This window comes from Peromyscus maniculatus, chromosome 21 (genome assembly GCF_049852395.1).
Source record: "Peromyscus maniculatus bairdii isolate BWxNUB_F1_BW_parent chromosome 21, HU_Pman_BW_mat_3.1, whole genome shotgun sequence".
Lineage (NCBI taxonomy): Eukaryota > Metazoa > Chordata > Mammalia > Rodentia > Cricetidae > Peromyscus > Peromyscus maniculatus.
This window is the reverse complement of record NC_134872.1, coordinates 8,737,256-8,759,807: the sequence shown is the minus strand read 5'-3', so window position 1 is coordinate 8,759,807 and position 22,552 is coordinate 8,737,256. Positions and strand designations below refer to the sequence as shown.

General features: G+C 39.8%; 1 protein-coding gene across 5 annotated transcripts in view; it reads left to right on the top strand.

Annotated features, from left to right (window-relative positions):
* Positions 1-22,552, top strand: part of Btbd9 (BTB domain containing 9) — a 381,249-nt gene that overhangs the window by 32,392 nt on the left and 326,305 nt on the right. For all 5 annotated transcript variants that reach the window (XR_013046731.1, XR_013046730.1, XM_006983072.4 and 2 more), the window contains 3 exons: positions 15,830-16,041; positions 18,586-18,949; positions 21,412-21,676. Coding sequence is in view for 3 of the 5 variants with exons in the window: in XM_006983072.4 (XP_006983134.1) it covers positions 15,857-16,041; positions 18,586-18,949; positions 21,412-21,676 (814 nt within the window). In the remaining 2 variants the exon portion in view is untranslated. The remainder of the gene's footprint in view (positions 1-15,829; positions 16,042-18,585; positions 18,950-21,411; positions 21,677-22,552) is intronic.

Below are 22,552 nucleotides of genomic sequence, written 5' to 3'. Positions count from 1 at the left end.
TGTAGTTCAAAGCTGATCTGTAGATGATGTTTGTCAGTTCAGTGATATTATTATTGTCCACGTGGAATTGTTGTTCTTGTTGTGGGGCCCCATTTTCTTCCTGGAGACTTCAGTTGATGTTAGGCCTGGCCATGATTTCCTGCAGAAAACTGATAAGAGACTCGAACACAAAGACATATATATGCAGCTAATTGAAGCCTTTTTTCTAGAATTAGTTAGTACTCTATATGACCATTCCTATCTTAACAAAGTTTAAAATGTATATGTATCTATTAATCTTGTAAATTTTGATATAAAATTTATACTTTAAGAAAAGTTTAAAGAATCAGAATAGAATCAAAGAGTTGAGATTAGTAATAGAATAGTCCCTTAATTAATTTGGCTTTTGTCCTGTCCCATAGCAGAAAATGGCTCTTTCTGGCATGATACAGGGAGTTTGCATTTTCCTTTTAACAACATGCTTGAGTTTAAAGAAGGAGAGAGCCATTCTCCAACTCCAAAGTCAGCTTTAAATTTTAATTGAACTGGGACTATTAGAAAACCAATAGTGTTAAATCTTTAGAGAAAAGCAGAAACAAACATTTAAGAAGACATAAATTTTTTTTTAGATTATATATACCCATACGCCGTTTCACTTTGTTTCCTGGGATAGATGATTTGTCCCTTTTCTTCAGTTGTCTCATTTGTCTTGTGTTCTTCAGATTCCTTAACCTTCATTCTCCTAAAAGACAAAAACAAAAACCTTCCCCCAAGACTAATTTTGGGGATGTTCCTTTTTGGCAAGTTATTATCTGATTAAATGAAAAGACATGTGTTACTGGTACAAGCTAGTTTAAATTGGATGTTCATGCTGATTGATGAACTATCACCTCCTCTAATTAAGAGGTTTTTCTTGTTCAAATCGAACCTTTATCAATTTTGATGGTATCCACAGCTTATCTTCTCCTGTAGAAACAAAAGCAAAACCTCGTCCCCAACGTAATACATACCCTGGCTTCCATTCTGAGGTCAGCACATCCTTAAAGTATATAGGCTGATTTAATTCTGTAGTTTTTTCTATTACCCAATGTCTCTCTGCAGCTGTTGTTCCTTTCTCATTGGCATTCAGAAAATTCAAAGTTAATAGAGCATTATGCAGTCTATTTCTGGGGGTTTTTGTTACTCCTTTCTGTTTATTTAGCATATCCTTTAGAGTTCTGTTTGACCTTTCTATAACTGCTTGACCTGTAGGATTATGTGGTATACCTGTAATATGCTTTATATTGTAATAAGCAAAAAACTGTTTCATTTTAACAGAGACATATGATGGAGCATTGTCAGTTTTAATTTGTGCAGGTATACCCATGATGGCCATAACTTCTAGCAAATGAGTGATTACAGAATCAGCTTTTTCAGAACTCAAAGCAGTTGCCCATTGAAATCCTGAATAAGTATCAATGGTGTGGTGTACATATTTCAATTTTCCAAATTCTGCAAAGTGAAACACATCCATCTGCCAAATTTCATTCCTCTGAGTACCCTTTGGGTTACATCCTGCTGGTAATGGCGTTTGATTATAGAAAGAACAAGTAGGACATTTCTTTACTATTTCTTTGGCTTGTTGCCAGGTTATGGAAAAATCCTTTTTTAAACCTTTACTATTGACGTGATGTTTTTTATGAAAGTCTGAGGCCTCCAGCACATTTCCTATCAATAATTTATCAATCTCATCATTGCCTTGTGCTAGAGGGCCTGGCAGACCAGTATGAGATCGGATGTGAGTTATATATAAAGGATGACTCCTTTTCCTGATTGTATCTTGTAATTGAATAAATAGTGAAGTTAATTCTGAAGCATCAGGGATAAATTCTGCAGTCTCAATATGTAACACCACTCTTTCAGCATACTGAGAGTCAGTTACTATGTTGAGAGGTTCTGAAAAATCCATTAATACCAACAGAATAGCATACAATTCTGATTTTTGCACTGAATTATAAGGACTTTGTACCACTTTACTTAAATTTTCTGATTTGTAACCTGCCTTTCCTTGTTTATTGGCATCTGTATAAAATGTACGAACTCCAGATATGGGTTTTTGCCGTACAATTCGAGGCAAGATCCAATCAGCTCTCTTTATAAAATCAATTCTGTTGCTTTTGGGATATTTGCTGTTAATTTCTCCCAAAAAATTACTGCAAGCTCTTTGCCAAGGTTCACTTTCTGTCCATAATTTTTCAATGTCCTCCTTAGTTAAAGGTACGACAATTTCTGCTGGGTCTATTCCTGCTAATTGACGAAGTCTCAATTTTCCTTTCCAAATCAAGTCAGAGATTTTTTCCCCATAAGTTTTTAATTTTTTATTTGGTTTATTTGGTAAAAATATCCATTCCAATATAATATCTTCCCTCTGCATTAATATTCCAGTAGGGGAATGCCTAGAAGGTAAAATAACCAAAATGCAATCCAGCTTTGGATCAATACGATCCACGTGCCCTTCATGTACTTTCTTTTCTACCAAGGCCAATTCTTTCTCAGCTTCAGGTGATAATTCTCTTGGACTATTTAAGTCCTTGTCACCTTCTAAGGTTTTGAACAAATTAGTCAGTTCATCATTTTTTATCCCAACAATAGTTCGTAGATGAGAAATATCTCCAAATAATCTTTGAAAGTCATTAAGAGTCTGTAGTCTATCTCTCCGAATTTGCACCTTTTGGGGTCTAATTTTTTGTAGCTCTATTTTATATCCTAAATAATTAATAGAATCTCCTCTTTGTATCTTTTCAGGAGCAATTTGTAATCCCCAGCAAGGCAAAATTTTCTTTACTTCTTCAAACATTCTTTGTAAAGTATCTGCATTTGAGTCAGCTAGTAAAATATCATCCATATAATGATAAATTATAGATTTAGGAAATTTTTTACGTATCACTTCCAATGGCTGTTGTACAAAATATTGGCACAGAGTTGGGCTATTTAACATTCCCTGTGGGAGGACCCTCCATTGAAATCTTTTAACCGGTTGAGAATTATTATAAGGAGGCACTGTGAAAGCAAATCTTTCTTTGTCTTTTTCTTGTAAGGGTATTGAAAAGAAACAGTCTTTTAAATCAATAACTATGAGAGGCCATCCTTTTGGTAACAGAGTAGGCAAAGGAATTCCAGATTGTAGAGAGCCCATCGGCTGAATTACTTTGTTAATTGCTCTAAGGTCTGTTACCATTCTCCATTTACCAGATTTCTTTTTAATAACAAATACAGGAGAATTCCAAGGGCTGGTTGACTGTTCAATATGCTGAGCATTTAACTGTTCTTCTACCAGCTCTTCTAAAGCCTGGAGTTTCTCTGTTGTTAAAGGCCATTGCTGAACCCATACAGGCTTGTCTGTTAACCATTTTAAAGGTAGAGCTGTTGGTATTTTTGGAGGATTATCAGTTGTTGTGCCCTGTTCCTGTATAATATGGATGGCTGGTGACCACTCAAAATAATGCCTTCTAATATTTCTCTCAGAAACATGTGCTAGTTTATGATTTGTTTCTGAGATTGGAGGGATTTTAATCTGAGTATTCCATTGTTGCAACAAGTCTCGACCCCACAGGTTCATAGCTATGTTAGCGACATATGGTTTTAATTTTCCTCTCTGTCCTTCTGGACCTATACATTCCAGCCATCTTGCACTCTGTTTCACTCCAGATAATGTCCCAATTCCTAACAGTTGAACGTTTACCTCTTGAAGAGGCCAAGCTGGATGCCAAAATTCTGGTGCAATTATGGTAATGTCCGCACCTGTGTCTACCAGACCAGACAACAAAACACCATTTATTTTTATCGTTAATTTTGGTCTCTGTTCATTAATAGAAGTTTGCCAAAAAATTTTCTTTATGTTTTCTCCTGAATTTTCTATTCTCTCTTTTTCATCATCCTGACCAGCATGATTTATTCCAATAGTCATTTGGTTATTTAATCGCTCAGAGCAGGGATTTCCTCTACAGCTGCAGGAAAGGTTTGAACTGGTTTTGCTATGGGGGCCTGCATGAGGCCCCTCCGGGAGTTTCCCGAAAACTGAGGCAAAGGATTACCCAGTCTGTCCTTTGTTGATCTACATTCGTTGGTCCAGTGTTTTCCCTTACCACACCTTCTGCATACTCCAGAAGGAAGGGGCATTCTGTTGCCATTGTTCCTTGAAGAAACATTACTTCTAGGAATGACCTGTTTACAGTCCCTTTTAAAATGTCCTTGCTTTCCACACCCAAAACATCTAACACTCCTCAAACCTTTTGAAATTACTTCTCCTACCCACGTATCATCATGCTCATCAACCTCAACATTAATTGTTTCTCTAATCCAATCTTCCAAAGGTGCAGATCTTGCCCTTAACGGCCTGATTATTCTTTTGCATGCTGCATTCGCATTCTCAAATGCCAAAGCTTCAATTATTGCCTTACTAGCTTCTGATCCTGAGACCATTCTGTTTACTGCTGAAGCCAGTCTTTCTAAAAAATCTGTGAAAGATTCTTTTGGGCCTTGCATAACCTTTGTGAATGACTCAGGTTTTTTTCCTGGTTCATCAACTCTGTCCCATGCATTCAAGGCTGCCATTTGACATAAAATTACGGTTTGAACATCATATAAACATTGTGTTTGTATTGAAGCATATTGGCCTTCTCCAATAAGCTGATCCTGACAAACTTGTATTCCTTTATCCCTCCATTGTGTTTCTACGTTTCTAGCTTCCTCCTTAAACCACGTTAGAAATTGAATTCTCTGGCTGGGTTCCAGAACAGCTTGTGCAAGGTCCCGCCAGTCCTGTGGTATAATCCTATTATATGTTGACCAAGAGTTTAACATTTGCTTTACATATGGGGAATGCATGCCATAAGATACTATTGCCTCCTTAAACCTTTTAAAATCCATCAGTTCAATTGGAGCCCAGATATTTTGTGTAGCCATTTGATCAGGCATCTGCTGTACGGTTACAGGATAAATTAAGGGTGACTGTGTGAAAACAGGCTTTCTTTCTGTAACCTTATGATCCAAACTTGAACAAACTTCACTGTTAAAATTAACAGGTTTTTCTAAAGCTGTTATCCTGGCACTTAAATCGACTATCTTTTTAAATAGTAAAATGAGAATAAGCATGGTGATAAACTGCATAATTCCCATAATACTAATCTTTTCATATAGTTGTTCCATTGTCAGACTGCCTAAAATTTCAAAAACCCAATTTTCTTCCAATGTACACAGAAAACCCATTTTTTTTTAAATGTGGAAAAAATTTGTCTTTTAAATAGTTTCCTTTATGACTTACCAAATCTGCGTAGAACAGTAGAAATCCGAGCGAATTTCAAAAGAGCCACCTAGTGTCCTAGGTGTGAATCCAGAGAGAGAGAGAGAGAGAGAGAAACAGAGACAGAGAGAAAGCAAGAGAGAAAGGGAAAGCGAAAGCGAAAGTGAAAGTGAAAGTGAAAGCGAAGGGGTAGCCGGCTAAAGCTTAAAGCCAGCCACTTGTTCCTTCTTGAGCCGAGTCAAGGCTTGGCTTTACAGGCAGGGGCCCTGTTTAGCAGGGCAGGCCTGAGCTGTTTGTAGCACTGACTTTAAGCAAGCAGCTCACAGTCCAGCCTGAGCCCAAGCAGACCTGGGCCGGGGCTAGGGAGCCGGTTGCTCCAGCTAGGGAGCCGGCCCCAAGCAGTTTTTAATGGATTCTTGTCACGTTGGGCGCCAGATGTAGATGTAACCAATCGTCTTTTTAAAATAAGAAACACAGAGCCAATGTAAAAAAGAAAGCCGAGAGGTCAGAGCTCAGAGATAAAATCTTACCTCCTGCAGTGCTCCTAGCTTCCCCGAGAGAGGGAGGTACTTCCTGTGTCTCTGTTTAAATAATCTTTCTGTTCTGCCTTCTCATTGGTTGTAAACCCAACCACATGACTGCCTCATCACTGCCTGTAAGTACCGCCCTCCAGGTCTTAAAGGCGTATGTCTCCAATACTGGCTGTATCCCTGAACACACAGAAATCTACCTAGCTCTTCTAACCACCATGCTCTTGCTATGGCTCTAATAGCTCTGACCCCAGGGCAACTTTATTTATTAACATAAAATTAAAATAACATTTCAGTACAAATAAAATATCACCACACCCAAGATCTTGCTGTCTCTGACTCCTAACCCTGGGGTAGCAGGTGCATGCAAGACCATGACTGGTTTCTTATGTAGGTGCTGGTGTCTGCACTCAGGTCGGCTCGGTTGCTTGGAAAGCTCTTTTAAATTATAGCCCCCTAATACTTTCTTTGTATTCTTCCAAGGATGTTCTGTTGAATTTCACCATCTGAAGTTTCTATTACAATAGCATTTTTTTGTTTATAGTATAAAATATCAAGCATACTTTTTCATATGGTGGTTGGTTCAAGGATGATTGATGTCTTTACAGTATCGGATGCTTCTTTGCTTTTCTTAAATCCTCTAGTGGAGATTTAAAGCTTTCTTTACATACGCTGTTACCTTATTCCTAGATATTTCTTGTATTTTTAAGTTATGTATTTCAAGTGTTTTCCCTCATATTCTCTAGTCAGTTTTTTTTGGGGGGGGAAGGGGGTGACACAGAAGAAAGCTATAGATTTTCATTATAATAAAATGTCGAAATCTCAGTGAACTTGCTTGATCTTTAAAAAGTAGTTTTTGGTTGAGTCTCATGATTTTTTTCACGTGGGCAGTAATCTGCAAGTGATGATTATTTTGCTTCTGTTCCTAACCCATTTCCATTTGTTTTTCTCAATTGCATAGTTCTGATCCTATAAAACGTTCATAGTGATATGAGTAGACATCATTGACTTATTTATGAACTTGAGTATTTCTTGTGTCTTATTAACCCGATGTTTATACCTGTTAGGGTGTGAATATATGCTTGTACATCATTGACAATCCTTTTACTTGTAACCAATTAACTGCTTTTATTATCAAGTTTGTAATTATAGGGCTGTAGAGAGGGCTCAGACATTGAGCATTTATTGCTCTTGCAGAAGACCTAAGTTCGGTTTCCAGCACCATTAGGCAGCTCACAACTTCTGTAACTCCAGCTCTGGGGGGTCCAGCACCTTTTGATGGCACCTGTACTCAAGTGTACATGCCCCAACACATAAATAAAGATAAAAATTTAAAAAGGTCTGTAGTGAATGTTATAAAACTTACTTTAACATTTATCGAGTATGTGAATATTTTCTATGTTGTTATAGTTCATTCACTTTGTTGTGAATTTGTCTACTTCATTGTTAGCAGTATTTTTGTGAGATTTTTTTATATTAATCTTGTTTGATTATGTAAATGGATGTTTCTCTCCTACCTGCTAATTCCCAAATAACCACTTAGAGGCTTAATATTACTTAAAATTGCTTAGCCGATAGCTGAGGCTTGTTACTAGGTAACTCTTACACTTAAATTAACCCATAATTCTTATCTATGTTTAGCTATGCAGCTTGGTACCTTTTCTCAGTTCAACAATCTCATCTTGCTTCTCTCCATTTGCTGGTGATTCTCTTACTCTGCCTTCCTCTTCCCAGAATTCTCCTAGTCTGGCTGTCATACTCAGTCTCTTCCTGCCCAGCTATTAGCCAATCAGCTTTTTATTAGCAAATGAGAGTAATACATATTCATAGTGTAGAAAAAGATTGTTCCGCAGCAGAGTATATAGATGTGGTAATGTCTTCATATCAAGGTTATGTTGATTTCATATGATAAAATAAGGAAAGGTCTTTTTCTTGTGATCCTCCAGCATATACCCTATGGTGTGTGCCACCACAACTGGCAGAAAACTGCTTTTCTCTCATGCATGAGAATAGAATAAATATCTTCAGAATGATCTGAATGTTGAAGTTGTGAAGAAACATGTTCATAATGTTTGGCTCGGTGTACTGGGAGGCTAGAGGTTGGGGATATGTTCAGAAAGAGTTGGTGGTTATTATTTTTAGTGTCACTTTCTTTAATTCTAAGATTAAGTAAGTAAATTGGTTATCATATAGTTGTGGTGATATATTGTGTACCCTAATAAAATTTGCCTGAAGATCAGAGTACAGAACAAGCCACTAGATTAAACATAGAGGTCAGGCATGGCCTGTAATCCTAGCACTCGGGAGGCAGATATCTGTCTGGATCTCTGTGAGTTCAAAGACACCCTGGACTACATGAGATTGACTCATTCTAGGAGACAAACAGAGCCAGGCATTGGTGGCACACACCTTTAATCCTGGTACTTGGGAATCACATGCCTTTAATCCCAGCACTAGGAAAATTGAGACAAGAAATGGTATGGGTGGGCAGAGAAAGGTATATAAGGCATGAGGAGACAGGAACTAGAGGCTTTTTCAGGCTGAGGAGTCCTAGAGGTAATATGTGGCAGTGTCTTCTTCCTTTGTCCTCTGATCTTTCAGTATTTACCCAAATATTTGGCTACAGGGTTTTTATTATAAGACAATTTAAGATTCGAGCAACAGATAGTGACTTTATTTTCAGTGATTTTGCTGATATTATTAAGTCCTCTTGTTATTTCTAACACTGCAGAAAAGAATGAACAGAGCAGGACTGAACTGCTGTCTTTGGAAGAATCTGCTTGCAGGGTTGGCCCTTGCATGGCATCTGGCACTTTAGATTGGAGTCACTCGTGAGGACGCTGAACAACTGTGTCGCTGCTCTCTTCTGAAACTCTGGAGTTTCCATCCACTTCAGGCAGGGACCACTCATGTGCAAAGCTCCCACTAAGCGCTCTGGCCATTGAGTTTCTAACAAGCTTCCCTGGGTGGAAACTTTTTATCTGTATTGTCACAGCCTGTTCCTGGGGATGGATGTTCAGCATGTGCTGTATGACTCCATTGGGAGAGGATCCCAGGAAACTTATGCCTGCTTTTCTATAGGCTTTTCCATGAGCTCTGTTCTCTTTGATAATTTTTCTTTCTTTGAAAAAAGATTCGTTTTATGTGTATGAGTGTTTTGCTGGCGTGTATGTATGTGTACCATGTACATGTCTGATACTCATAGAGGCCAGAAGAGGGCATCAGATCCTTTGGAACTGGAATTACAGGTGGTTGTGAGCGGCCATGTAGTGTTGTTACCTGGGGCCTCTGGAAGAGCAAGTGTTCTTAATTGACGAGCCATCTCTCTAGCTCCTGCTTAATTTTCTTTGTGTACTTTTACCACAATTGATTATGGCAGTGAATATTAACTGGTCTAAACCATGAGAGTCCTCTTAATGAATCACTGAACCCAGGAGTGATTGTAGGGATCCCTGATATAGTACCTACGTAGTAGACTTTTAAAAAAAAATTGTTTAACTCTAGACTGTGTGTCTGTGTCTGTGTGAAGATATGTACATATGAGTGCAGGTAGGTGTCTGGAGGCCAGGAGAGGGCATTGGATCTCTACAAGCTAGAATTATGATTAGTTGTGAGCCGCTCAACTTGGGTTCTGGTCCTCTGCAAGAGCAGTACAAGCTCTTAACCACTGAGCTATCTCTCTAGTCCCTATTGTTTCCTTAATGTTAGCTTTTCCAACTGGAGTAAGGTGGAATCTCAGTATAGGTTTAATTTGCATCTCCCTGATGGCTAAGGATATTGAACACGTCCAAATATTTATTGGCCATTTGTATTTCTTGTGAGAGCTGTCTGTTCAGTTCATTAGTTTGTTTACTAATTGATTTGTGGGATTCTGTGTCTAAGTGTGGGAGTCGTTGGTAGTTTCTAGATCTATCCTCTGTTGACTATATACTAGAAAGCTTTCCCACCGTTCTGTGGCTGTGTCTTGACTTTTCTGATCATTTTCTTTGCTGTGCAGAAACCACATGCGATCGTACCTGTCACTTGGATTATTTTCTTTGCTGTGTGTCTTAGTTAGGGTTTCTATTGCTGTGAAGAGACACCATGACCACAGCAACTCTTATAAAGAAAACATTTAATTGTGGTGGTGGCTTACAGTTTCAGAGGTTTAGTCCATTATCATCATGGCAGGGAGCATGGCAATGTGTAGCTGGAGAAGTAGCCAAGTCTTCTCCGTCTTTCAGGCAACAGGAAGTGGTCTGAGATGCTGGGTGTGGCTTGAGCATAAATGAGACCTCAAAGTCCATCTCCACAGTGACATGCTTTTTCTAACAAGGCCATGCCCACTCCAACAAAGCCACATCTCCTAATGATGCCACCCCCTTTGGGGGCCATTTTCTTTCAAACCATCACATTATACATCTTGAGTTCTGCTGCTCAGCTTTCTGTTTCCTTTTATTCATTTGGGACTCCAGTTCATAGAATGGAACCACCTGCATTTAGAATGGGCCTTCTCACTTCACATAATTTCATCTGGACAGTCTTTCACAGACATGCTGTAGAGGCTTGTTTCCTTGGGATTCTAGAGCTTGTCACTTTGACAGGGTCCTCTCACTATCTCAGAGGCCGACACTGCCATGAACGAGGTTTTCTTTTCTCAGTCTTTCTTGACAATTTTATTATTGGCATATAGAAAACCTATTGATTTTTTGAATGTTGAGTTTTGTATCCTGCCATTTTGCTTAGTGTTCATTAGAATCACTAATTCTAATAAAATGCTATGTAGTAAAGTTCTCTAAAAGGTAATGGCTTATATAGATAGCCATTTTATATCAAATATAATTCTGTTGAATAAATTTCAACAGGGCCCGGCTTGTGTCTAGACCACATGGCACCTGCTAGGGTTGGAGTATCCTTACATATCCAGCCCAACTAGATGACTGAGCAGGTTAGAAGGACTTGACTGGGAATGTATGTTTGGACCTTGGTTTTCATTTCATTGGGTTCATTACTCTTCTGTTAGTAACCTCAGGGTCTCTTAACTGCCATCTGGCCTGTCCACATGGCCTGAGCAGTTCAGAGTTCCCCAAAGGCACAAAAGTAGATGCTGTCTGATTCCCAAAGGTGTAGACCTGGAACCTCATTTTTGTTGGTTAAAGTGACTCCAACTCCAGAGTTAAGGGGAGGAGAAATGGATTAACACAGGAAGAGGTTTGTGTCTAGGGAAAAGAAAGGAGTGTAAGCCAGCCATCTTTGGGACTGTTTACCCCAATAATAATGCATATTTGTACAAACTTTTCAAAATTTCTATCTTCTTAATCTTATGTTATATTCTTAAATTTATTTCAGTTTGTTCTTAATTAGCATACAAAGTAAGAGGCTTCATTACGGCATTTTTATACTGTGGTTGATCATAGGCTCTTTCCTGTTCCCTGCATTGTACTTTTCTTTTCTCAATGGTTCCCTTTCTGTCTTGCCACATTACATGATCTAGTCTTGATTTTTAGCTGAAGTGTCTCAATTTTATATGACAGGCATATAATAAGGCAGAGTGGCAGAATTATAAAATGTAACTTAAGAAAATAATCATCTACTACATACCCACATCATGAGTGTGGGAATGATCTCATTCGATTATCAAGGTCTGAAATGTGACATGTGTGGCTTAAGGCATCTTAATGTAGGAAGTAGAAGCATGTCATGTCAGTGCTCGGTTCCATGAACTTTAGTCATCTTTTCCCCCAGTTTTATTATTTATCAAGTGAGAACTGGTGACTTAAAAAATAATGATGTGTAGTTTTTAAAGTAGGCTTTTAAAAAGAAAATGCATATGGAATACAAAGGAATGATCAGTTTGTAGATAAGCTAGCTTATTGATAAAAATAATTTTTTGCAAAAAAGAGGAAGAAAAGATGTCTTGAAACAGGAAGCCAGAGGGCCTTGTGGGCCCAAGCTTGCTATGGCTGCAACTCTTGAGAAAACTGCCAAAGGGTCCCTTGAGGACTGCCTTAATCCCTTTGTCCTTAGTGACCTCAGGACTTTGCAGTGGGCTGGCTCACCTCTTAAAGGTTGCTTGCCACCTCCTGAGTCTGTCACCTGTTGATTCTGGGATTCTATGAGTAAACCATAACCTGAGCCCACAGCAATCCGAACTGTGGTTCTTCTCCACACTGCTCATTTGGATCACTTTAGTATGGTGACTGGAGTGCCTGTGTCGCAGCCCAGACTAATTAAATAAGACTCTGAAGGGTGGGACTCAAGCATTTTATTTTCATTTTTCTGAGCTTCCTGTGTCGTTCCAGTGTATGGCAAGCTTGTTGAGAACCACTGGTCTAATTAAAATTATTTCTATATGCCAATAAAAATTGTGTTTATTCCACACTAAGTGGCTGTTTTCTGTATCCAGCACTATTCACTTTATATTTCCACATGGAAAAACATAATTAAAATGTAAATTTAGCAAAGTGAAATTGTATGTATTGAGAAGTGAAGATCTGGTGAACCCATTAAGGCAGATATTTACATCTCCAGAATTAATGTTCATGATTTGTCCGTTGATGAATTGTAAATATCCCACTGAGCTAGTTAACTGAAACTCAGTCATTGTTCAGCCAGTCAGCCAGCAGTGGGTTGAGTCTTGGCCATGACTTAGATAAATACTAAGAGATTTTACCCCTGGGCATATTCATGAGGCACATGCAGTGCCTGCTGTCAGGCAAAGGGTCTCTTTGGTTTGGAGTAGCAGAGTGTTGGGAGGAGTGGGATTTGACGCCAGAATCTAGTAGCTTTCAGAGTGTGGTCAACATAAGCTGAGAAGAAAACAAGTCTCCAGCCCTGTCTGATCCTTCGTCTAGAGTTCTTGATCATGTTAGTCAAGCACTTGGCAAACTGTGACCCATTGGCCAAATAAACCCTTTTTCTCTTTAAATATGAATGTGGTGGTGGTGGTGGTGTGTGTGTGCACACGTGCATGCAAATGAATATATTATATCTGTGTTTATGTCTGTAGAGGTCAGAGGACAATTTTGGGTCTTAATCCATCCTTAAACACTACTACCTTTTCTTTTCTTTTTCCTTTCCTTTCCTTTCCTTTCCTTTCCTTTCCTTTCCTTTCCTTTCCTTTCCTTTCCTTTCCTTTCCTTTCCTTTCCTTTCCTTTCCTTTCCTTTCCTTTCCTTTCCTTTCCTTTCCTTTCCTTCCCCTCCCCCTTCCCCTTCCCCTTCCCCTTCCCCTTCCCCTTCCCCTTCCCCTTCCCCTTCCTCCCCCCTCTCGCCCCCTCCCCTCTTTTGGTACCATCTCTCAATGGCCTGCAGCTCATTGAATAGACAAGACTGGCTGGCCATTGAGCCCAGGGGCCCAACTATCTCTGCTTCCAGTGCTGGGATTACAATCTGTGTTCCATTCCATTGCTTTTCTAAAAAAATTATTTATTTGTATTTTATATGCATTAGTGTGTCTGTGTGAAGGTGTCAGGACACCTGGAACTGGAGTTATAGACAGTGGTGAACTGCCATGTGGGTGCTGGGAATTGAACCTGGGTCCTCTGGAAGAGCAGCCAGTGCGCTTTACCTCTGAGTCATCTTTCCAGCCTCCATGTTTTGCTTTTTAATGTGGATGTTTCAGGGGTCGAACCCAAGCCCTCATGCTTGTAATGAGCTAGTCCCTCAGACACCCATTCATTTTTTAATAGCTTTATTAGACCACAGTCATGTTCATTCACTTATTGCCTATGGCTGCTTTTAAGTTCTTTTTTTTTTTTTTGGTTTTTCGAGACAGGGTTTCTCTGTGTAGCTTTGCGCCTTTCCTGGAACTCGCTTTGGAGACCAGGCTGGCCTCGAACTCACAGAGATCCACCTGGCTCTGCCTCCCAAGTGCTGGGATTAAAGGCGTGCGCTACCACCGCCCGGCGCTGCTTTTAAGTTCTTAAGGCAGACGTGAATATGTATGACAATGTTGTGTAGTGCACAAAGCCAAAAGTATTTAGTATGGAACCTTTCTAGAAAGTACCCCAACTCCTTTGTTAAACTGTCATAGCACACGTTTCTTGTTATTGCTAATGCTTCTAAGTTGGTCCTACTAAGCTGAATTTGATGTTTCATGTACAAATGACTGAAGAGGGCTGGGTTTTGACTCTGAAGTGGAAGCTGCAATTGAGGAAAAGAGTGTCCTAGTTACTTTTTCATTGCTGTGATACAACACCATGACCAAGGCAATCCATAAAGGAAAGCATGGGACTGGACTGTGGTTTGCGAAGGTTAGAGTCTATGATGGTGGAGGAACAGCTGAGCGCTCACATTACAGGTACATTGGGCATGGCGGGTCTTTTGAAACTTCAAAGCCTTCCCCCAGTGACATGCCTCCTCCAACAATGACACAGCCAATCCTTCCCAAACAGTCCCAACCGTGGACCAACTCTTGAAGCATATGAAGCTCTGGGGGCCGTTTTCATTCAAACCACCACCCTTTGGCAACAGGGAAGGATACTACCAGTCATCCACCATGTTCTTTCATCATAGCTTTTGCTGTCGGTGGTCTCTCTTTTGCCTGGTCATGTGATAACAAGCAGCTGAAGAACGTTGTTCATGAAGGTTTCCCTGCAGTCACAATATGAGACAGACTTCATACACTTTGCTATGAAAATGAATATCTGCATATGGAGTTTGAAGATGAGAGCTCTTCAGCCTTTAATGTGGATTATAACACGTTGTTGAAGATGGTAGAGGTCTGGTGAAGAGTGTATACTTGGCTTGGTTTCACTGGTCTCTGTGCAATATAGAGGCTGCTTCTGAGCCACCAGGCACCTCTTGCACCTTGGAGCTGAATGCTAGTGAAGACCCTCATACAATTGCTGAGTTATTACATCCAAAAAAAGGCATGCTTACAAATAAAAATTTGTAAGCAGTTCTAGCTTTCTAAGGTCTTAACTTCCCTTTTGAATATGTTACTCAGACTCCAGCCTCTTGATTTTCATTTTTATAGACAGACTGCACATAAAGGCAAGGAAGTGCCAATAAATACAGTGATATTCTAGTATTTGCTATCAACCTCATCATTAGAGCCACAGTAGGAAATAGAAGGCTTACTATGTAGCTAAGGCTGGCCTTGAACCCATAATCTTGCCTTGGCCTCTCGAGTGTGCTGGTATTAGAAATATGTGGCACTTTCCCATGCTGAGAATTAGCAGTCTAGAGACTATGCCAGATGGATTCTCATTTTGGGAGAGGGCTGTGATGCTCCTGTAAATTTTTATTAATAAAGTAAGTCACTTTTGTGACTATAGAAGATTGTTTTTAATCAATTATTTAAAGATGGTTTCAGACCAAAAACTCTTATATGAAATGATATTAGATTTACTCTGTAATTTATTCCTAGATCTGTACTTGAAAGACTTTGCTGGATGTAGCTGTATCTAGCCTTGCTAAATCAGTCTATGCTCAGTGCAGGCATACTCTGCTGGTTGCCTTGCCTTTCCCTGAGGCAGGGAAAGAGTCCAGAACCATAGATGCCAGTGTTCTCAGACTGTGATGGCTCCAAGCACTGCTAGTATGTGAATATGCAGACAGTTTTGCTTTTCTAGTGTGATGAGGCAGTGAAGGTCGTGAAGTTAATGAAAACAGCTTGAGTTGTTTCTTAGAATAAGCAGGTTAATAAAAAGGAAACCATCTGGATGGTGGTGGTGCACTCAAGAGTCAGAGGCAGGCAGATCTCTGTGAGTTAAAGGCTAGCCTGGTCTACAGATTGAGTTCCAGGATAGCCAAGGCTACATAGAGAAACCCTGCCTCAAAAAAACAAAACAAACAAAACAATAATAATACAATAGAAATAAAAAGGAAACCTTTGATACTTTGGGCTGAGGTAGGAGGATGGTGGGCTCTAAGATAGCCTGATCTACACTGACTTTAAGGTGGGCCTAGACTACATATTTGAAGACTGTTTCAATAAAGAAAAAAATGATTGATGACGAATGTTGGGGTGAAGTTTGGTTGGCTGATAGGACTCGCCTGTGTTTTCTGTGTATGCTCCTTTTCCTCGCTAACCCACGTTCCTCCTTTGTGTGACAGGTCAGTGACTATCATCTATTCCACACGATGAGTAACAGCCACCCTCTTCGCCCCTTTACTGCAGTGGGGGAAATTGATCATGTGCACATTTTGTCTGAGCATATTGGTGCCTTGTTGATTGGTGAAGAATATGGTGATGTCACATTTGTTGTGGAAAAGAAGCGCTTTCCTGCCCACAGGGTAATTTTAGCAGCTAGGTGCCAATATTTTCGGTAAGTGTATAATGTATTTTTTAAAATTTTTATTTATTTATTTTTAGATTTAAGGCATCTGTGGGAAGCTCTGATGTTCTCTATGAAAAATAAGTTACTTAAGTGTAACAGCAAGTGGAGTCTTTTAGTACAATGTCTAAAAGAACTGTATCTTTGTATATTTGTTACTTCCTGACAATTGCCTTTTCTTTAGGAGCCAATTTAGAATTAAGGGTTTAAAGGCTGTCTGGGCCAGACATTCCAATGAGCTCTTTTAGCTGTGTGTGTTGCTTTTACCCTCTCCTCAAGTAGATGAAGGATGGGTTTACCCTGAGTTACCGGTCGGTAGCTTCTTGTTGTATAAGGGAGTGGACTTTCTGGAATGCACATGGCATGTGTGTTTCTTAGTAGTGGATTACTATAGCTAACACCTGTGGGTAACCTAACAGAGCTCTCCAGGTATGTGCTAATCTCACTAAAAAAACAAGTATTGACTGAGACTTTCACAGTTACATTAGAACTAAAAGTATACATATTTTATATCTATGTATATACACACACATACATATATATGCATGTCCATATTTTATGAATGTAAAACCACTTATAGACAGCTATTTCTTAGATCCTTAATTTTTCAGGTTATAAAAATGACTAATCTCTTAATTGCATTTCACCTAATATTGGCTAAAAGGAAATCACCAGTGACTTTATTGCCTATATGATTGTTTATCTTGGACATTACTAAACTTTGTCTGTTTATAATGATAAAGCTGGTACATAGAGTCACAGTTTTACTTGGAGAAGTTGAGATGCCTGGTGGCTCAGAGAAAATTCATTTGTCCTCCAGTGAACGCTGTATCTGACCTTGAAATGAGGGCTAATGGGGACAGCAAAACAGGCACACCTTGGAGTCACATTCACCATCATTGTGCTTCTTGGGAGCGTGTGTTCTTTGGCTAAGAACTACCATAGTTAACTTACAGGCATTTTCACGACTTCCCATCCTTTATATAAAATACCAGACGTGAAACCAGAAGCTTAGAAATCAGCAAGAAATTGTCACCTTCCCAAGGGTCAGTTTCCATCACATTGGGCCTTTCTTGGCCATTGTTCATGGTTCCTGTTCTCAGCATGCCTTTCCTTTTCCTTTTCTTGCATTTAGTCCAGTTAGTTCTATGAAAGTGCTTTTTAAAGACTCCTTTTTAATAATAGAACTTTATGTTTACTATTTCTGAACATTGTATATTTTTCTCTCCTTAAGAAGCAGTTGGAAAAAAACTGTATGTGAATGTATGTCATGTGATCCATATATTCTTTAAAAGAAATCCAAACATTTTCAGAAACTTGAAGATGGTATTGAGCTAATGGAATACATTTCTCTCACTCATTGACCGTTTTGCTTCTGTGGATATTGAACCTTTGTACTTTTTTTACTTCTCAGCTGCCTGCAGACCTCTGATATCTTTATGCTGAGTTCATTGTCCCTCTCAAATGAGGACTTCCAGTTTTCTATGCGATCTTGCATTTTATTTAGCTCAGATGTTTATGATATTAATTCAAAATGGTTTTTTAAATTATTCCTCTCGTTTCTTTTAAAGCACCATTTACAATCACTTGTGTTCTCCACCTGGATCTTGGTGTCATTAACCAAGATTTTGTGACTCACTTGGACTTAAATCCACGCCACCACCAAAGCTTTCTTAGATTCTCATTGATAACACTATTCTTGTACAAAGCAAAGTTGACCGGCAGTAGTTGGGGGGAGTCCTGACTAAGTCTTGTCACCAGAGCTTATCTGTTCCCTGGCAAGGGCATGCTAGCTGTACAAGAAGAGACTTCTCCCAGTAAGCATCAAACCCCCTTCACACCAAGGCAGACCTCTCCTAGATCGTACCCATTGATCTCTATTGATCTTCCTAATGGTGTCATAGAGTATGTATGTTACAATGTTTCAACCATGTTCATCTTGACATTATGATTTTCCCCAGTGTTCCAGTATTCATTCCTATATGTCATTAATGAGTTATGTTTTTCTCTAGTTGGGTCTTAAAAGAACAATTACTGAGCCGCAGGGTATGTACATTTCATATCTGAATAGGTATATTACTAAATTACTTTGCAAAAAGAGGGGGCCATTTATATAGTCCCTTAAAACACTGCAGGGCAGAGCCTGTTTTCTCATTGTGCAGCTATCAGAGGCTCCCATTAGTTTAGCTCATCATTTTCCTGTAGGGTTTACTTCTCAGCTGCCTGCGGACCTCTGATATCTTTATGCTGAGTTCTTTGTCCCTTTCAAATGAGGACTTCGAGTTTTCTATGCGATCTTGCATTCTCGGGTATTTTATTTAGCTCAGATGTTTATGATATTAATTCAAAATGGTTTTTTAAATTATTCCTCTCGTTTCTTTTAAAGCACCATTTACAATCACTTGTGTTCTCCACCTGGATCTTGGTGTCATTAACCAAATTTATGTCTGTATAGTATTGATAATCGTTATTACAGGTATTTTGTAGCAAATCATATTTGAGGTTTTCCAACTATGTTTCTTTTCTGGTGTGCAGAGCATTACTGTATGGTGGGATGCGAGAGTCTCAGCCTGAAGCAGAAATCCCTCTCCAAGACACCACTGCAGAAGCATTCACAATGCTACTCAAATACATCTACACGGGGCGGGCGACACTGACAGATGAGAAGGAGGAGGTGCTGCTGGATTTTCTGAGCCTGGCTCATAAATATGGATTTCCAGAGCTAGAGGATTCTACCTCTGAATATCTCTGCACCATACTTAATATTCAGAACGTCTGTATGACTTTTGATGTTGCCAGTCTCTACTCACTTCCCAAGCTAACTTGTATGTGCTGCATGTTCATGGACAGAAATGCTCAGGAGGTGCTCTCCAGTGAAGGCTTCCTCTCCCTTTCCAAGGTGTGTTCTTGATTTCTCGGCATGCATTATTTAATTTGTGCTTACACAGTGACCACACCACAGTGGCCTAAGAATCAAAGATAAAGGTCCTTGCTCTCAAAGAAGTCATCTGGTCTAGCACTTGCCACTGACTTCTAAGGCTCTAATCTTTAAGGCTCTTGGTTCCATTTAGTTGTATGTGCAAAAGAGACTGGTCTGGTGGGCAGTTGGTTTTAATATGACAGTCAAGTAAGATTTTTTTTTTGTATTGCATACTGCTTTTTGGTTTTGTATTTCTCTGATGTAGAATATAACAAGAATTCTCTTTTGGTAAAAGGGAAAAGTCTTTAGGGCTGAGATAGAGTCAGTAGCATAGAGGGAAAATTCATAAAGGAAATCTGAAGTGCCAGTGGATGCCTCTTAAGTCACTGCTGGTGATCCTCCTCTTGCTGGTCTACAGTTTACCACTGTAAAACTGTCACTTAAATCTGCCATTGAACTTAGAGTGGTGGCTCTCTGTCTCTCTCAGTATTTGTGTGTGTGTTCCTTTAAAGAGCTATGCATCTTGATTTGAATGAACTGATGGGTTTTTGTTTGTTTGTTTTTATTATCCTACTTAACCTCTGTAAGCAAGGGATTTTCAAGGCTGCATCAGTGTTTATGGAGGTCAGTCCAGAGAGCCAAAGACTGAAACCATGATAGTGCAGCAATACTGTAAAACTAAAGGTTTTGAATTTTTAATTCTAGGCTTATCTTACTGACTTACAAATGTACACCTTGTAGAAGAGTACACACATGCATGCATGTGCACACACATATGCACACATGTAGTTTGTCATCTTTGTTCTTGCTATTTCATAAGAGGATGGCTACAAACTATACTACTCCTGCATATATACCCTAAGGACTTTAAGTCAACATATTAGAGATACTTACGGATACAGGTTTATTTATTACCGCACTGTTTGCAGTAGCTAAAAAAAGGAACCAATCTAGAGGCCAAATAGATGACATGGTATATAAACACAATGGAATTTTGTTCAGCTGAGAAGAAAAGTGAAATAATGACAGTTGCAGCAAAATGGAAGAAGTGAAAATCATCCCAGGAGTTGAAACAAGCCATACTCTGAAAGACAAATTTCACCTGTTGCTCTCGTAATGGACTCTACATTACATGTATATGTGTATAAATATGTGATATGTAAGGGGTCAGGTTTCTTAATTTGGTTTCTATTGCTTTAATAAAACACCACGACCAAAAGCAACTTGGGGAGGAAAAGGTTTATTTCAGCTTACAACTCTGAGCTCATACTTCATCACTGAGGGAAGTCAGAGAAGGAACCTGGAGGCAGAAACCAAAGCAGAGGCCCTGGAAGAGTAATGCCTGCTGGCTTGTTCCCCAAGGCTTGCTCAGCCTGCTTTCTTGTACAACCCAGAACCCATCTGCACAGGGGTGGCACTGCTTTCAGTGTGCTGGGTCCTTCCACATCAGTCATTAATCAGGACAAGGCCAGTCTTACGGGGACATTTTCTTAACTGGAGTCCCTCTTCCCAGATGACTCTAGCTTGTGTCAAGTTGACACAAGTCAACCAACACAGTAGGTGTAGGCTGTGAAACTAGAAAGGGAACTATGAAAAGGGAAGAAGATCTTAAGAACAAAGAGAATGCGAGCTGGAGAGATGGCTCATCGGTTAAGAGCACTGGCTGTTCTTCCAGAGGACCTGGGTTCAATTCCCAGAACCTATGTGGCAGTTCACAACTGTCTATAACTCATTTCAGTGGATCTGACACCTTCCCACAGACATCCGTGCAAGCAAAACACTAATTCACATGAATAAAAATTAATAATTTAAAAAGAGAGAGAACGGGTAGGAAAAAAGGTGTGTGTGTGTGGGGGGGGAGTAATGGAAGACAAAGGACGTGAAAGCAGAAGCGGGGCTGTGGGGGCAGAGACAGGGCACCAGCAAGAGGAGGGCAGTGGAGCAGAGGAGTGCTGCAAATACAAGCAAAATAACACATGGAAGATTACTCACTCTGTATCATAGCTTTAAACATTAATCAAGGAAATCTCTTTAAAACAGCCAAAGATGGGTAGAGCTGTGTGGGGAAAGACTGTTTTATATAGTGGTACACAAAGCCTGAATAGGAAAGATGCTACTCTTTTTTTTTTTTTTTTTTTTTTTTTTCCTTTTTTAAAGTAACCTGTGTTGTCCTTGAATTCACTATGTAGCCCAGGCTGACCTCAGACCCACAGTAATCCCTCTGCCTCAGCCTTCTAAATGCTGGTATTACAAGCATGAGCTGAAACACCTACTCACTACTGCTGCTTATTCACATAGCCAGAAGGGGAGCAGGGAATAGATAGGAAGGCCAGAACACAAGGAAAGAAATACTACCTGTGCTCTGGTTAAGTTCTGCTGACTGGTTAGGCATGTGGTTGTGTTCTGTGCTGACTTTTATGCTCCCTTTTTATCCTTTGCAGACAGCACTTCTGAACATCGTTTTAAGAGATTCGTTTGCTGCTCCTGAGAAAGATATTTTCTTAGCCTTGTTAAACTGGTGTAAGCACAATGCAAAGGAGAATCATGCTGAAATCATGCAGGCTGTGCGTTTACCTCTAATGAGCCTCACTGAGCTTCTGAACGTTGTGAGACCTTCAGGACTGTTGTCTCCAGATGCTATTCTAGATGCCATTAAGGTGCGGTCAGAGAGCCGAGACATGGACCTCAACTACAGAGGCATGCTCAGTAAGTACCTCTTTCCCCTTCCCACCTAGGAGTTTTGTTGGCATCTTAGCCAGTCCTAACTGCAGAACTCCAGCTGTAGAACTGTGGTGCAGTTATACATGCATATACCGGGGCCAAGAGGACATAGCTCTGCTTCCTGTGGACGTCTTTCTCTGTCATTCTTCCTAACAGGATGAGCTATTGTCAACCCAGCACAGCTGTTTCTTGTCATTCCTGGACACATTTTCCACCTGCTCCTCAGAATGTCAGTAGACATGTTCCGGAAAAGTTGCTTGTCAAGCTAAGACTTTTCCTCCTTTCTGTAACAAACAAGTCCTGCATGTATGCTGTTTACCTAATTCTTTAGGTACCACACATAGAGATTCTAAGTAATGGTCACAATGGCTGATGCTAATAACAGTATTCTGATTTTTCTTGCAAATGAAATAATAGCAGTTAACAATTATCAGATGTATTCTGTGTCAGGACTAGGCTCTACATAACCATTCAGTTCTCACATTCCACTGAGGAGATACAGCCTATTTTTAACTAGTTCTTTTACAAATGAAGAAAATGAAACACAGAGAGAGTTAGGTAACTTGCCCAAAGTCACACAGAGGATGATGCACTGAGAATTTGACATAGCTTGCCTCTGTAAGGCGGTGCCTTTAACCATTACAGTGTGCAGCCTAAGTGCCGAGAACAGCCTCTACTTTTGACTCTCCCAGTTTCATCGTGGAGGAGAGAAGGTCTGTGACAAACTAAACACAACAGTGGTGAAGTAGGTAACACTGTAACTTCAGGAAAAGGTGGCTTAGAATGATTGAGGAGCGGGCATGAAACTCATGTTTGGTTGGAGTGGCGTTAGGATTGAGTGAACGCCAGTTGGGAAGATGG